The 18,039-nt window shown below is 33.2% G+C and overlaps 1 protein-coding gene across 2 annotated transcripts in view; it reads right to left on the minus strand.

The window, feature by feature from the left end:
* Positions 1-18,039, minus strand: part of SMCHD1 (structural maintenance of chromosomes flexible hinge domain containing 1) — a 152,894-nt gene that overhangs the window by 33,494 nt on the left and 101,361 nt on the right. Inside the window, exons 35-41 of one of the 2 annotated variants that reach the window (XM_046025086.1) lie at positions 11,779-11,866; positions 11,033-11,164; positions 9,859-10,011; positions 4,424-4,550; positions 4,142-4,261; positions 2,650-2,735; positions 1,956-2,078 (exon numbers count right to left, since the gene is read on the minus strand). In XM_046025086.1, the coding sequence (XP_045881042.1) occupies positions 1,956-2,078; positions 2,650-2,735; positions 4,142-4,261; positions 4,424-4,550; positions 9,859-10,011; positions 11,033-11,164; positions 11,779-11,866 (829 nt within the window). The remainder of the gene's footprint in view (positions 1-1,955; positions 2,079-2,649; positions 2,736-4,141; positions 4,262-4,423; positions 4,551-9,858; positions 10,012-11,032; positions 11,165-11,778; positions 11,867-18,039) is intronic. The other variant, XM_046025087.1, reaches the window with a different exon arrangement.

Consider the following 18,039-nt stretch of genomic DNA (forward strand, 5'->3'; position numbering starts at 1 on the left):
GGCAAGACTAAAACATCCAGGGTATATTCACAATTATAAAAATAAAAGCAAAACACATTATATAGTCTAGGTGGAAATCTCCTCTTGTCCCTTACTACATTCCACAATTATTTATTCTAGTTTTAGAATAAATACCAGGAAAAATTTTTAAAAAGAGGAATCAATGAAGAGTAAGCATGATTTGAAGGGAATGGAAAACTTTCTCTTGATGGTTAGGAGAGGGTTCGTACTCTGAGAGGACAGAGGAGAACCTACATAAAACCTACATAAAATGAGATTTCAAAGATTTCCCCCAGATTTTTAAAAGGAAAGATTTTAAAATATATTTCTTCTGCTAAAATTTATTTTATGCTTTGGTAAAATCTTACCTATTAAGAATTTTGTATCAAATAAACACTGAAAGTGGAATATCAGTACCTAAAAGCAGGCTAACTATAGATATATATATGCTTAAATAGTAGGACTGCTTCTTTTATAAAGACTGCTTCTTTCTGTAAATTCTTAAAATTAGTCTGAGGAAAAACCATTTTAAAAAATATAAATCAGAATCTTGTTTTTCAATTTATAAATTTACATCTTAATTTTTCAATTTTCATATTTGGGGTTTAAATAATAATGCAACAGTTTTGATATTTAACATGGCTACACACTTTTAGAGTAACCAGTTTCCTCTATTTTTACTGTGTAGTTGGCTTGTGATGTTAGGGAGCCACTTATAAACTACAACAGACTCCGGAGTCAGGGAAACCTTGGTTTATATCTAAGTTCTGCCCCCTTACTAACTATATATTGACAATTAAGTTCTCTAAATTTCAATATCCTCATGCAAAAACTAGAAACACTAAAAAACTCATAGAGTGGTTATAAAAGTAGTATGTACATAGCCATAAAGAACAGTGATTAACAATCAGACTTCGGAATCAGATTGCCTTGGTTTGAGTCTGCACTCTGCCATTTACTTGCTTGCTGTGTAATCTTGAGCAAGTTTTTTCAAATCTTTCTGCACCTCAGTTTCAGTTTCCTCAGTTTTAAAACAGAGGTAAAAGCAGAAAGGGGAAATGTATATTAAATGGAAAAGTTTAAGAAGTAAAACACAGATACATATAATACCACAAATCTTAATACCATCAAAAACTGGTGCTGGGGACACCTATAAGAAACACTTTCTAGGGGTGCCTGGGTGGCTCAGTCGCTAAGCGTCTCTGCCTTCGGTTCAGGTCATGATCCCAGGGTCCTGGAATCAAGTCCCACATCAGGTTTTCCGCTCAGCAGGGGGCCTCCTTCTCCTTCTGCCTCTCCCCCTGCTTGTGCTTTGCTTTCTCTCTCTTACTATGTTATGTAGGTGAATAAAATCTTAAAAAAAAAAAAACAAAAACCCCAAACACTTTCTATAAAATAGATGTTCAGGACTGAATAATCACAACATAAAAATGAAAATACAATCCATTTGACAGAAGGAAAAGCCAGAGAAGCAAAGAATTAAAGAAGAAAGAATGGCACTCTTCTGGAAGTAAATATGTATGAAGTTTTTTTTATTCATTGTTGTCTTTTCTTAAATTCTAGGAGTATCCCAGAATTCACTTTCTAACAATATAAGACTCAGAAAAATGCTAATCTTTTTCTTTTGTTGTCTCACTGAAATTTGAGTCACATGAAAAGGTCTTGGTTACCTATAAAGTTATATGACATGAAAGCATCTGAGTAGATAACAAGTCTTGGACTGAGACATGTTAATTTCTGCCGCAGCCCTCAACAGTAAATAAGAATTATGGAGCTGTGCATTTCAGCTTTAAATTCTGCCAAATCTCTGGTATTGTAACAAGAACAACTAATTTATGGGAAAAATGAAAAAGTACAAAGAAATGGACATTATTATTGAAATGTCACTTTAAAACACATTTTAGACAAAACAACATAATAAAATGTACTGCCTCTTAATAGGCTTAAGCACAAACCTTTCCCAAAACATCTCCACTGCCTTTAGTATAGTTTGGAAGAGTACATGATCTTCTCGGTTTTTTCCTCAGTTCTTCCTGTTCTGATAACTTTCTTTTCAAAAGTGCTTCAATGTGTGGCATCTGTAATTTGTAAAGAAAAATTAACTACAAGGCAATTACTCCGGTACTAGACGCCATGATGACAGCAGACAAAAATCAATAATTTGGACAACTCAAGAACATAAAGTTATTAAACAGGCATTACTTTAAAAGAATGTGGTTATAGTGATGCAAAGCTTTCACCTTACTGACTTTATCTTAGGAAATACACAATTGCAACTGAGTCATACATATAATAAAAGTTAAGCTTTAAAAAAAACTCTATTGTCACTTTCTCTCATTTTCTTTGCCACCACATATACTGGTTATAACTTATGAAGTTCCTTCAATGAAGTTCTCAAATTGGTGTATTATTAATTTCATTTATTGGGATCATTACATTAGAAATACAAACTGTAATTTCTTTGAAAAAAGTATTCCATCATTTGGTTAGCCCCTTCTAATGTCTAGTAAGTGACTAGACTATAATCCACATGTCCTGGAACCCCTCAAAGCAAAAGTGCCCATACATTGTAAATAAAAAATGAATGATAAAAAAAAATTACGGACTAGAATTTAAGAAAAATCTTTCACATATACATGGAAACTATACCTGTTGTGTTGTAGGAATGTCAATATTATGTGTTTTTAGTTCATTTTGCAACTGAGCCTCTTTTAATTTTGCTTCTTCAACTTGGCCTAAAATTAAAAACAAAAATAAACAAACCTGCATCGATTTGTAATAATCTCCAAAATACGGTTTTTGAAAAATATTTTCAATCTCTTGGGGTTTTTTCTCCTTATAATGAGTGATGCTAAAGTAAAAAAACCCAAGTGACTATTTGAGAAATTCAAAATGAAACAGCCTAAAATTAAGATTTGGATCTAATACACAAAAATGAGAAACAAAATGTGGTTTTAAAAAATCAAAATTTGGTTTTAAGGTAGTTAAGGAAGATATTATATATATTAATACTGCAAACTCCAAGTAATCTTAGAGAAATTGTTTAATCCTAATCCACATGACTATATACATACATACATAATACATATATATACATACATAATCGCATAAGGTTGTGACAAGAACCAAATAAGACTTTATATATATATATATATATATATTTACTTATTTTTTTAAATTGACAGACAGAGATCACAAGTAGGCAGAGAGGCAGGCAGAGAGAGAGAGAGGGGGAAGCAGGCTCCCTGGTGAGCAGAGAGCCCAATGCTGGCCTTGAGCCCAGGACCCTGAGATCATGACCTGAGCCCAAGGCAGAGGCCTAACCCACTGAGCCACCCAGACGCTCCCAAATAAGACTTTATAAAAAGAATCTTTAGTGCTACTACTGATGTCTTATCTCATCATCCTACTTAGCTCCCATTATCCTCTAAATATCATTGGATATACAAAAGTGAGAACTTTGAGGCAGGCAGTACATTTGTCAGTTAATAGATCAAAATTTCAACTATGTAATTAACACAAAGACAAAAACCATAGCCAAAAAAAATCTGACAAATGGAAAAAGAAACCACAATTTGGCAAATGCCTTATTTTAATGGTCTATAAAGTTTATTAAAAATTGCAACAAACACTGTGCATTGACTTAAAAATAAAGTTACATATTTCTATATAGTGTGTGCTGCCCTGTACAGTTCCATAGTGTGACATACTGCAGGTATTTTAAGTAAAATACACATAGTCCCATGATTCAAATTGAAAATCAAATTACATGTCACTTCCCCAGTAATACTGTCTCTCAATACCTTCAGCCAGGACTTGGAATTAGATACAAACATTACCATCATGTCAAAAGCCTTAAGTTTCCACAGATATTTCTAATTAAAAAAAAAAAGATCTCAAATTTTTATATGTAAGCAGGATATAAATTCATTTAAAGTGATAGAATACATCATTAGATCAAATGACAAAGAATATAAGCAATTATTACTGCCTTACTTCCTTACAACATTACTGAAGTGTTCTGCAGTTTATTTGTAGTCCAGGAAAGCAGACAATTTTTGTGTCTCATGGTCTCAATCTTCTGTCTTGCCATTTCCCCAAAGCCTAATTTTTTACTACATTTGAATACAAAATAACTTACACTTCATTTCATCAAGAAGCTGGTTGCTGGCTTCAAATAAACTTCTATACATTGTAATATTCTTAGATAACTGGTCCTTTTCCTTTGTAAGTGCTGCCATTTGCTGTTGCTTCTTAACATCTAAGAAAAACATTCAGATCATTCAAACAATTCTAAAATTGTGACCTCTCCAAAGCATGTCATATCATGATTAGGTAACTAATAAATACCCTGTTAATGGAAAGCAAAAATAAAAAAGTACCACAAACATAAGGAAAATCCTCTATTTTCTTAAAAACTTACCATTGTAAAACATAAATGGTAGGATATATGGTTCTAATGTTCTTGACAGAGCTGGTAGCTGAGGCTCAAATATAATAAAATATTCAGTACTATCCCTTCCAGGACTATTTTCTGCCAGCACTAGATTCTGTAAAAGAAAAGAGCAGTTAGGGAAATCAAGATTTAAAATAGCATTTGTCAACATATAAATGTTATGTATCTCACTGTATGTTTCCAAGTTAAGTGGTAAATTTTAAAGACAATAGGCACTGACTGACTGATACTTAAAGATTCATTAACATTCATTAAAACATCAGAACCACTCAAGACACAAAACCTTACCTCTTGGTACTGGTTTGAAAGCCAAATAATCTTATCAATGAATAGATTATACAAAAATTATATGTAGTAGACAACTATTTTTTTTAAAAAGTATCTTTTCCTTTGGAGCAGAAGTATCAATGGCCACTTACTATCTTGACCTGCAGTCTTTTTGGTGCCAACCTTTAAGAAGTTGCAGAAGTGTTGAAACACCTCATGGCATAAAAGTTATAAAAACAATCACAAAGACATGCCCAAAGCCCAATGCTGAGTTTAAGTTACAGCTGTTACCATGGAAGTAGACCCACCAGTCCCAGGTGACCAAACAAGAGGTCCTAAAAAGCTCCAAAGATTTTTTTTTTTTTTTAAATAGTATTGTCTTCATTAATGCACATACAAAACACTTTTAATACAATTTAGCTTAAGACCACAGCATGTAACAAGTAAATAATACAAATATATTTACATCCTAAATTATTTTAACATTCTTTACAGAAAACAATAGATACTAGCTATTTTATTTTTTAGACCAGTACAATTCATAGATAGAGAAGTAGAATTTTTTTAAAAATCGAAATCCATAAGACACTGTAGGACAATTCATGAAATGAAATTATAAATTACAGATAACAATTCTTTTCTTTCCAAGAAATACAGACTACAAGCCCACCATTAAACCAAAGTGCAATCACACTTAGTTTCGGAAAGCTATTTTCAATGTATTTACATGAATATAAACACATTAAAAATAAAACAATGTTCACATTTTTAAAATGTACACTTTATAGTTTAGCAGTCTGCTACCAGAAATCAATCCAATTTGTTGACGAATGCAGGTGAATGTCTAGACACCAATTTGTTAAATTTATGCACAGTATGAGTAGATGGTACTATATCCTTTCACTTAAAATTGCTTAAAAATTTTAAACTACTATTTATATAGCAGAGAAAATATCTTTCAGTATTTCTCTGGGTGTTTCCCAGACTAATGAGAAAAGGACTCATCAAAAACAGTTTATTTTAATAGGTAATATCAAATTTCCCTTCAAAAAGCCTGTCAATTTATCTTCTCATCATTAGTGTGTAAGACTATCTAGTTTCCCTGAAGCTGGCCAACAGTTCATTATCAAGTTCTTTTCCCCCAAGTTTTTTAATCCCAAAATGGATTAAAAGGAACCAGTCATTTAAATTAGCATTTCCCTGATTGGTACTGAGGTCATGCTTCTTGTTTACTGGTCCTTTAAACTTTCTCTTCTATTAACTGCTTGTTCATATTCTTCTCTATGTTTTACTTTAAAAATTACTTTATTTTTCTTACATTTATTTTTCTATTTGTCTTTTTTCTTATTGATTTGCAGGAAGTTCTTTAGGAGATTTAAAAATATGTTTAATGTACCTAGTCCAATATTGTTGCGTGCAAATAGCAATATTTCCACATAATTAAAAACATTTTTTTTTATTGTATGGTAGATGATGAATCTCTCTACATACCCACCATCCAGGGTCAATAATTATCAATATATTGCCATTGTTCTTTTAATTCATTTAAGATATGGTTATAATAAAAGTTTTAAATTTTTATGAAGTTAAATATAAAATCTTTTATGTCTTGTTTAAGGAGGGCTTTCTTATTTCAGAGGTTTATACTTTGCAATCTCTGATGCATAACTTACCAAAGAGAAACATAAAAGAAATGAAAAGAACTGGAGTACATAATTGGATCCAAGCACAAATGGGAATTTGGAATATGAGAAATGAACAAATAGCAGAATAAAAGTGAGACACCTTTTTTTTAGAAATTTCCAGATCTAAGTAAGCAAATAATATAGAGAATCTGAAAATAGTTAACAAACTTGAACAGTAAATTTAGATTATAACTTAAAGAAAACAGTACACATTCTTTTCAAGCAAACATGGAACATTTTGATTATGTCCTGAGCCAATATTTCCTAAATTTTCATATTGTTGAGAATTACCTGCTTGCTAAATAAGAGCCCAGAGCCCTAACCTAGACTTACTAAATCAATGTATGAGCCAGAAGCCAAGGAGGACTCAACAGTTTTCTGCTTGATATTCAGTGTGGTATTAGGAACCTCTAGTGGAAATTCATATGTATGACATGAAGCCTTGATTCTACATGCAGCTGCAAGGAAACAGCTTAAGTCACCATCTTAGCCTCACAAATGTATATAGCTGGGGGTAGCAATTTCAAATGCCTACACAGGGCTCGGGGTGGTGGGAGTGCCAAGGAAACAGGACAAAGGTAGGGCACTAGGTGTATTCTTCCAACACAAACTTACTTTTGCACGTTTAACATGACTCCCTTTGTCTTTGTTTGACATGTGGCTTTCATTACCTAATTTTTGTTAGGGTACAATAAAATTTCCCTTTACTCTCCACTGTAATAAAAGTGAAGGAACAAGTGTGAAAACAAGTAACAAATGACACTTGCCCTCAGTGTCAAGAGATGAAAGGAAGTGACATGAATACAAATGTCCAGAAAATCTTTCTGCCGTAAGAGAATCATGGCCTAGTATTGCCAGGTTTTTAGAATTCTCCAAATAAATGAGAAATGCGGACTGTTACGTTAAAAACTCTAGAACTTTAAATACTGGAAACTAAGTGAGATAAAAACATTGGGGGTAGGGGCGCCTGGGTGGCTCAGTGGGTTAAGCCACTGCCTTTGGCTCAGGTCATGATCTGGGGGTCCTGGGATCGAGTCCCACATCGGGCTCTCTGCTCAGCAGGGAGCCTGCTTCCCTCTCTCTCTCTCTGCCTGCCTCTCTATCTACTTGTGCTCTCTGTCAAATAAATAAATAAAATCTTTAAAAAAAACCAAAAACATTGGGGGTAGAGGGATGGGGTAATTGGGTGATGGACATTGGGGAGGGAATGTGCTGTAATGAGCACTGGATATTATATAAGACTGATGAATCAGACCCGTACCCCTGAAAAAAAATACATTATATAATTAAATAAGTTTAAATTAAAAATAAAAAAGAAAATGCTGTAGGGGTGCCTGGATGGCTCACTCAATTGGGCATCCAACTCTTAGTTTCAGCTCAGGTCATGATCTCAGGTCCTGGGATTGAGCACCTTGTGGGGCTCTGTGCTCAGTGGGGAGTCTGAGGATTCTCTCTCCCTCTCTCTCCCTGCCTCGACCCTTCCCCATGCTCTCTCTCTCTCTCAAATAAATAAATCTTTTTAAAAAGGGTGGGGAGTCGCCTGGGTGGCTCAGTTGCTTAACCGGCTGCCTTGGGCTCGATCAATTCCAGGGTCCTGTGATCAGGCACCATGTTTGGCTCTCTGCCAGAGTGGAGCCTGCTTCTCCCTCTGCCTGCTATTACCCCTGCTTGTGTTCGTTCTCTCTTTGCCAAATAAATAAATAAAATCTTAAAAAAAAAAAAAAAAGAAATGCTGTAATGGTCTCTCACTGATAGACCAACCAACACATCTACTGAAAGGCAGGTGCAAGCTGTCGGGCTCCCCAATTGTAAGCCTAATGTTATTAAAACATGCGGTATCAGCACTGGTTTAGATATAAAGATGAACAATGACAATAATAAAAAAATAAAAGAAAGGTGACACTTCAAATTTAAAAAAATGGATAATTATTCAATAAATAATATCAAGAAATTAGGTTAGTGAATTTGAAAAAAAAATGCAAAGATAAAATCCAGACAAATCAAAGATTAAAGGCATAAGAATAAGGGCAGGAACTGTGAATTCAATCCTCCCTCCACTCCAATATAAAAAAAGCTAAAATCTAAAGGACAAACTCAGGAAAATGTACTTATATACAAAAGAGCATGAATATCTTTAATATAAAATTTAAGAAAATGATGAACATTACAAAAGAAAAAGCATCAAGGGACAATCCTAAAAAGATTAAGAATAAGAACAATGTTCAACCTTACTAGTAACAAAGTCTTTTTTGAAATACAGGCAACTTGTGTTAGAATTCCAAAAATCATTCATATTTAGGGTTGGTAACATTACGTCAGGCAACACACATATTTCTGGTGGGAATAAAAACTGAACAGCAATTGGCAATAACTAACTTCCAGAAGGCTTAAAATGAATTTATCTTGCCACCAATTCTACTTCTAGTAATTTCTTTCTTTTTTTTTTTTTTTTAAAGATTTTATTTATTTGACAGAGAGAGATCACAAGTAGGCAGAGAGGCAGGCAGAGAGAGAGAGGAGGAAGCAGGCTCCCTGCCGAGCAGAGACCCTGACGCGGGACTCAATCCCAGGACCCCAAGATCATGACCTGAGCCGAAGACAGAGGCTTAATCCACTGAGCCACCCAGGAGCCCTTACTTATAGTAATTTCTTAAGGAAACAATCAGACATATGCAAAAGGATACACATAAGAAGAAACCTGATGAAAAGCACTGTTGGTAACAACAAGTTTTGGAAAGAAACTAAATTTCCACTTAGGATTGACCAAATAAATTATGATCATCAATACAATGATATACATACCAATAAAGACATCAAAGATGTATTAAATAAAATTTTTATAAGAGCAGAGTTCTTTTATATTAATGAGATTTTACAACCCACCCATGTATATAAATCATATACACACAGGTATCCATGCAGTATTTGTGTACATACAGAAAAGTCTGGAAGATAAGTAACTAAACTGCTAATCATTACCTTTGAAGGGTGATAAAATAGTGATTGTTTTTAAGTGTTTGCACTGTGTATTTTTTATACAGATAAAAATTTCCATTTTGGAAAAAAAAGAGTAACTAATAAGCTGCTTTGTTAATTTTTTCTCTTTATGTATACATTTTACCCAGGCTATGTTATTCTGTTTCTATCCACAGAATGGTAACTTTTAAATATATGAATACATGAATGTATTATCACTGAAGCTAAAAATCATTACAGAGAGAACAATAATCCACAGGGAAGAAGAGGTTCTTGCTCAAAGTAATAATAATCCCGGGGGCTTAATTTGTAATAGTTTACAGCAAAATCACAAAGTATTTCCACTCACTTTCTAATTTAATGGTATACTTAGAATATTTTCATAGTTATACATACAAAAGAATAGGTATTATAATACTGTGGTTTAAACTATTAAATACAGTAATGTTATCTATCAGAAGTTGTAAAAATTACCGTAATTTCAGCTGAACCTTTCACAAAGGGAAATTCGAGTGTTCTCACTTTCCCGATAAACAGTGGTGTATCTGTATCTTCCTCATTAGAACCTTTAATGGTAGCTACTACAGTGCCAACCAAATCAATTCCAGTATGATTATTATAGTCATCCTTCAAATAAACAATAAAAAACTAATTAGAAGAACAAGAAGATTAAATCCAGAAAAGGACATGATCATATCAGAAAATACAATATAAACCCTAAATATTAAATTATCCTGGTCCAAGCACAGAATTCAGTTCTCAGATTAAGAGCTCCAAAGGCAGGAAATAATCCCAGGCTTCCATCTAATAATGACTTAATAATTTTCTCCCATTTTAAAGGACTCCCATTTAAAAAATTCTACCTTGTTACACCCTCTTAGCATCTATTGATCTGGGGGAAGAAAAGAATGATTCACTTGTCTAAAACACCAAAACACACACACACCCCAACATAAAAAATTGTAAGAAGTATCACACCGGGAAAATTTCCCACAAAGATGAAGTCTCACTATTGTGTTTTACATGTTTCTAATAATATACGTGGCAGCTTTATTGCTGCTTATTCTCCCAGTAATCAGAAGCTTTGAGGAGCTCACTCCGATCAATCATCAGAGCAGATCTCTTAAAAATAATTACTTCCTGGGGCGCCTGGGTGGCTCAGTGGGTTAAAGCCTCTGCCTTCAGCTCAGGTCATGATCCCAGGGTCCTGGGATCAAGCCCCATGTCGGGCTCTCTGCTCAGCCGGGAGCCTGCTTCCCTTACCTCTCTCTCTGCCTGCCTCTCTGCCTAATAAAAATCTTTAAAAAAGAAAAAATTACTTCCTTCTTTCTCATCATTGAAATGGACACTGAGTATTCAATTTACCTCACACAAATTCGTAATACATACTGGAAATAGGGGATTAAATAAAGGTATGTATTAAGGTAGGCAGGCAAATTTCTGCATTTTTGAGTCTGTTCTACTTGGTAGAATGTATACATTCTCTGTATTAAAATACAAAGGTGTTTATAAATATTTCATTCATCCACACAAATTTTCCCTATAACCTTAAACTGAATAATTAAGATCTGACTCTATAAGTAACTATTTTGCACACTAGAAATAATTTTTGTTACTCTTTGCAACTTTGGAAGTAAATAAACATTACCGTAATAGTAAGATGTAAATCTTTGACCAAGGTCCTACTGGCAACTGAGCGAACATTTGAAACAGCTGGTGTGGCTGGCTGAATTTTAGGAACTAACTTCACAGGTTGATTAGGCAGAACATCAACTATAATCTTATAAACAAAAACAGCACTGCAATTAACAATATATTGATGGTTCGGTATTTAAGAGTAAGACAAGACATAATGTTAGCATATACTAAATAAAATGCAATCTTACTTTCTGAAATAGATTTCCATTAATCTAAATCCAATCAACTTACTTTTTAAAATTAAAAAAAAAAGTTTATCAGAGATAATCTTAGGTTGTTAACAGCCATCTAAGAACAAATTTAGGGGATTTCAAAATACGGTAATTTGGTACACTAACCTATTGAATGGCAATGATGTATACCAAAACTACCTTAAACTTCATTATCCAGAATTCTAATACACAAAATGTTATTACACTCAAAAATTTTCATGTATGGTTGACAGAAGCAACCTTACCATGATATACACAAAAATGCTTACTGGACTCTTCAAAATAAAGAGAAATGGAAAAGTAACTTTCGCAAATGGTCATATTCATCAACATATATTCCTAAAATTACATTATTTGTATTTTTATTACCAATAATTAATTGCATCCAATAATTAATTCACTTTTAAACAAAACCATTTCATTCCTATACTAAGCAAGAAAATGTAAAACTAACTATGGTATATAAAAAGAGTAATAAGCAAACCTGTTCACTGTTAAGAATATTTGCTTTATCCATCATAAACCCAAACTGGATACAGTATGTTCCCACTTTGTTAGGAATTGCTTTATCCCTATGTTAGAAAGAAAGAGATAAGATTACTGTCAACTTTTAAATAAAGGGGGAGGAATTCAAATCATCAACATTTCTGTTCTTTCCACAAAAAGTCAATGAAAAAAAAATAATTACTATTACTACATTTGCCTTTATTCAACAAATATTTCCTGTAATACCAGGCTTTATCAATTTTTCAAACCCAAACAAAGACCGTAAAATGAAAGCCTATGAAAACTAAGATGAAAAAAGAAAAAGAAATCTATGAATAGGCACGTTGTTCCAAAGAAGAATGGAAATACTTTTCGATGTAACAATAAGGTTGGGGTGCCTCATGGAACACCTGGTTTTGTCTCAGGCTGTGATCTCAGGGTCTTGAGATCAAGCCCTGCACCTGCCTAAGACTTTCTTCTCTCCCCTCCCTGGACCCACAAACTATCTCTCTCAAATAAATAAATCTTAAAATAATAATAATAATAATAGTAAGACTGACAGCTAACTTCTCAACATAAATGACAGGACAGTGAAGGCTGGCTTAAAAGTACTGCAAGAAAGAAACTGCCAATATAATATTCCAGTTTCAAGAAAAGTACTCTTCCAGTATGATGGTTCATGAGATAATTCATCACCAGCATATGTACACTAGAGGAAACACTGAAGGAACTTCCTCAGATGTAAAATGATACCAAATGGAAAACCTGAGTTGCAGATTAACAGAAAGAATAAATGAGTTAGTAAATCTAAATGAACATTAACTATATGAAATAATAATGTATTAATAAGTTTAACATACACAACAACAAAGGCATCTTAGTTGCAAGAGGGAAAATGATGTTTAAGTGTTCTAAGAGTCATTCATTGACCAAGGAGAGGGTAAAAATGCCAAGTGTCATCACACAATGATATAGTAATTTAACTATGCATGTTATAATCTCTCAAAAAAAATCAGAGAATAATAAGACTATATTAACTACCAAGTTAATAAGGAATAAAATATGATAACTAATAACAATAAATTCATAAGAAAAAAAAGAATAGTAGGATCAAATAAAAAATTGTAAGACAGAGTAAAAAACAAGTGTTCTGGTTATTATTTGTATGATTTAAACTTTTCACTTAAAAGACTATTAAAAAAATAATTATAGGGATGCCTGGGTGGCTCGGATGGTTAAACACCTGCCTTCCACTCAGATCATGATCTCAGGGACCTAGGATTGAAGCCCTGGGTTAGGCTCCCTGTTCAGCGGGGAGTCTGCTTCTCCCTCTGCCTGCTGCTCCCTCCTGCTGCTCCCCCTGCCTGTGCTCTCCCTCTGACAAATAAATAAAATCTTTAAAAGATTTAAAAGATTATATGTTTGTTTAAAAAAACAAACATATAATGCCATCTTTAAATGATCACTTAAAATATAAAGATACAAAGGTCATGAAAAAAAGATACTTATACAAATCCTAGCTCTCATGATCCCTAATGTGGCTTCTGCATGTCACTCATACGGAAAGTTGGTATACTGTTATCAAAGTAGATTTCCAAGCAAAAAGCATTACTAGAGAAAAAGGTAAATACTTCACAGTGACAGCCAATTCAATTTGTCAGAAAAATATAATAATGTAAGTCCTATGTAAAAAATCATACAGCCTTAAAATAACACTAACAGAACTAAGAGGGAAAATAAATCCACACCCATGATGGAAGACTACTACCCTGCTTAAAAAACAAATATATATATATGTATATATATAATATATGTATATTATGTATTAAATATGTATTATATTTATATTATATACATTAATTATATACATATATTATGTATGTACACATATGTACATATACCTGTACATATTTTATATGTACATTATTTATATTATATACATATATATTATGTCTATATACATGTGTACATATACATATGTACATGTACACATGTATATGTACACATGTATATATGTATATATACATAAATATTTGTTTTTTGTTTATATATGTATATAATATAAATATAATACCTATTTAATACATAATATATAATACATATATTATGTATTTGTTTATATATGCATATATATACATATATGTATGTATATATATACACACATACACACAAATTTAAAATATATAAAAAAATTTAAATACAGAAAAATGAGGCCCAATGATTACTAAATTTTGAATTAGCATAACGTACTTTACATGCAATTTATATGATTTTCTAGTATACCTAAAATATTTACAAAAATTAACCATATGTGCATACTGTTTTCCACAAAGGGAAAAACAATTATCCATTAGTTTTAAGAGAATGAAAATATACAAGGCAGGATCTCTGACCACAGTGGAATTAATCTAGAAATCAATAAGAGGAAGAGAATAAGAAAACCCCACAATTTAGAAATTAAATAATATATTTCTGAAAAATAGCCATAGGTAGAAGATGAAATTACAATGGAAATTATAAAACACCTTGATCCAAATAATAACAAAAATACAACGTAAAAAACTTGGGAAATTTGTAGCTCTACATACATATATATGTACATAGAAATACACATTTATGTGTATGTGTATATATATTCATATATACATACAGTATATACACGCCAAAAATAAATGTATTAAGCAACAATCTCAAGAAGTTTTAAAAAGACAGAAGTTGGTTCTTTGAAAAGATCTACAAAATTTACATCTCCTGCTAAGATTAATCAAGTAACACAAAGTACAAATAGGGTGCCTGGGTGGCTCAGTTGGTTAAGTGTCTGCCTTTGGTCAGATCAAGATCCTAGAGTCCCAGGACTGAGTCCCAAATCAGGCTCCCCACTCAGTTGGGAGTCTGCTTCTCCCTCTGACCCTCCCCCCTCTTGCACTCTCGCACTCTCTCAAATAAAAAAAATATTTAAAAAAGTAAAAATAACGTTAACAGTGAGGGACCACTATAGATTCTTACCTATAGACAAAATAAATTGTGAATAACAACTTTTAAAATTTAGGTAAGACTGACAAATTGAAAATTTTAAGTCACCAAAACTGACCAAAGATGACTCAGGAAATACAAATAATCATATAGCTACCGAATTTGAAGGAACTACATTCATAAGTACAACCTTCCTCCCCTAAACTCCAGGCACAGATGACTTTGCAGATGAAATCTACCAAACATTTAAGGAAGAAATTATGACAACTCTCACACAAAATCCAGAAAACAAACCAAGATATAAGGACCAATTCTCCTAGTTACTGTGGTGAGGCATATATGACCTAGATACCAAACCTAAAAAGAATCTATAGGAAAGTGCAGGCAACCTTGACTATTAATGTAGATAGAAAAATTCCAAACAACTAGCAAAACAAATCCACCAATAGATAAAAGAGGTTATTATGTATCATGATAAAACTGGGTTTACTCCAGTAATGCAAGACTGGCTGAATGAACATTCAGAAAATTAATGTTCTATATAATTAAGCACATTAAAAAAGAAAGGAAAAATATCACATATTACCCTCAATAGACAATGAAATCTAATGTCAATTCATAATAAATAGAAATTCTCTTACTGATGATTAGAAAGAAACAGTCTGATAAACGTACCTACCAAAGAAAATTGGGGACTGGGAATGAAATTAGGATGATCATTCTTTTTTTTTTTTTAAGACTTTTAAAAAATTTATTTATTTGACAGAGAGAGAGAGAGAGATCATAAATAGGCAGAGAGGCAGGCAGAGAGACAGGGGGAAGCAGATGTGCAGCTCAATCCCAGGACTCTAGGATCATGACCTGAGCCAAAGGCAGAGACTTAACCCACTGAGCCACCCAGGTGCCCCAGGATGATCATTCTTGTATCTATTTAACATTTTACTGTAAGTAAATGTTTACAGTGCAATATGGCAAAAAAGAGAAAATGTACAATGACAAGAAAGTAATCAACCTATCATCATTCACAGACATGAATGTGAAAATATTTCAAAATCCTAAAGAATCTATAAATCAAACTGGAAATGAAGGAGACTAGCAGAGATGCTGACTACAATGTTAATATATACAAATCAACTAGATTTCTGTCACCAATAACATAAAATAAAAAATTTTAAAGGATGTTGTTTATAATAGCATCCAAAATATTATCTAGGTATCATGCTAAATGAAGTAAGTGAGACATTGTATGTTAACTAACTGGAGTTAAAATAAAAACTTTAAAAAAGGGAAAAAAAATAAGTTAGGCAAATACAAAAATACTCTATTATTTCACTGATACGTAGAATCTAAAAAACTCAAATTCGTAAACACAAAGAACAGAGTGCTCCTTGCTAATAAAGGCAGAAACTGGGAGATGGGCAAGATGGAGGAAATGAGCAAAGCTGGTCAAGAGGTCCAAAGTTTCAGTTAAAGGACAAATAAACCCTGGGGAAGTAATATGCAGCATGGTGACTACAGTTAACAACACTGTCATGTTTGAAAGTTGCGAAGAGAGTAAGTCTTTAAAGTTTCCACTATTAAGAAAAAAAAATTCGTAGTTATTTAAGGTGATGGATGATAACCAAACTACTAAGGAAGGAAGCAGGTAATGACTGGGAGGGGCACAAGGTGGGGCTTCCCCTGTATTGGCAATCTTTTATTTCCTGACTTCAGTAGTGGTCACACAGAAATTCACTATGGGAGAAAGTCACAAAACTGTGACTTTTTAACTTTATGAATTTTCTATGTTTTTAAAAGGTTTAAAAGGTTTAAAAACTGAGATTACATGCAGAACACCAAACACAGTGACTGACATGCATTAGGAACTCAAATATTTTCATGCATTCAAATATACCCGATATATGGAAATATATTTTATTATGTCACATGTATAACTGACAGTGTACATGATTTTTAAAAATCTTTCCTTCTGACTTACCATTTCTAAAATTTTATTTTTTTAATTGAAATACAGCTGACATACAATATTATATTAGTTTCAGGGGTACTACAGAGTAATTCAACGTTCATATACACTAGAAAGTAATCACCACAATAAATCTTGCTACCATCAGTCACCATACAAAGTTGTTACATAGTAACTATATCCTCTAAACTGTAGATTGCATCCTCATGTTTTATTTATAACTTCAAGTTTGCACATTTTAACTCCCTACCTCTATTCTGCCCATTCCCTTACACAGCTAAGATTTTCACTTTTTAGAAATTTTACTTATTTATTGAGAGCGAGAGAGAGAGAGAGCACGTGCGCCTGTGCACGCAAGTTTGGAGAGGGGAAGAAGGCAAGGGAGATGGGAGAGAAAATTTCAAGCAGACTCTCCACTGAGCATGGAGCCTAATGTGGGGTTCAATAGCATAGCCCTGAGATCATGACCTGAGCCGAAACTAAAACAAACTCATCCACCTAGGCACCCCAACTTTTTTCTTTTTTTAAAGATTTTATTTATTTGACAGAGAGACAGCACAGTTTATTTGACAGAGAGACAGCACAGCAAGAGAGAGAACACAAGTAGGGGGAGTGGGAGACGGAAGCAGGTTTCCCGCTGAGCAAGGAACCTATCCAAGGGGGCTCAATCACAGGACGACTGTGCCACCCAGGCGCCCCCCAAGATTTCTTTTTACCGAGGTAAAATTCACATAAAACAAAATTAACCATTTTAAGTGTCTAATTCATTGGCATTTGGTATATTCACATTGTTGCCCAACTGCTACTTCTTTATAGTTTTAAAATGTAGGACTATTTTTAAAAGACTTCCTAGGGGCACCTGGGTGGCTCAGTGGGTTAAGCCTCTGCCTTTAGCTCAGGTGATGGTCTCAGGGTCCTGGGATTGAGCCCTGCATGGGCTCTCTGCTCAGTAGGGAGCCTGCTTCCCCCACTCTTTCTCTCTCTGCCTGCTGCTCTGCCTACTTGGGAGCTCTCTGTGTCAAATAGATAAATAAAATCTTTAAGAAAAAAAAAAAAAAGATTTCCTAAATGTTCCTTCTGATATCCTGGAATCCTAAAATAAGATTAAATTAAGACAAATATTTGAAATACAAGGAAGTTGCACAATTATCACAAATTTTAATAGATTTATACTCTATAAGATAATTTAACAGACTGAAAGGAAGGTAGTATATGTTTTCTTGGATGTCTGAATCAGTCCCATGCAATAACATGAGTACAGCTTAAAGACCTAAGGCATTGTTAGCATAGTGTAAAGTAAGGACAGTGATGGTATATTTT

The sequence above is a fragment of the Meles meles genome, chromosome 12, assembly GCF_922984935.1.
Source record: "Meles meles chromosome 12, mMelMel3.1 paternal haplotype, whole genome shotgun sequence".
Taxonomy (NCBI): domain Eukaryota; kingdom Metazoa; phylum Chordata; class Mammalia; order Carnivora; family Mustelidae; genus Meles; species Meles meles.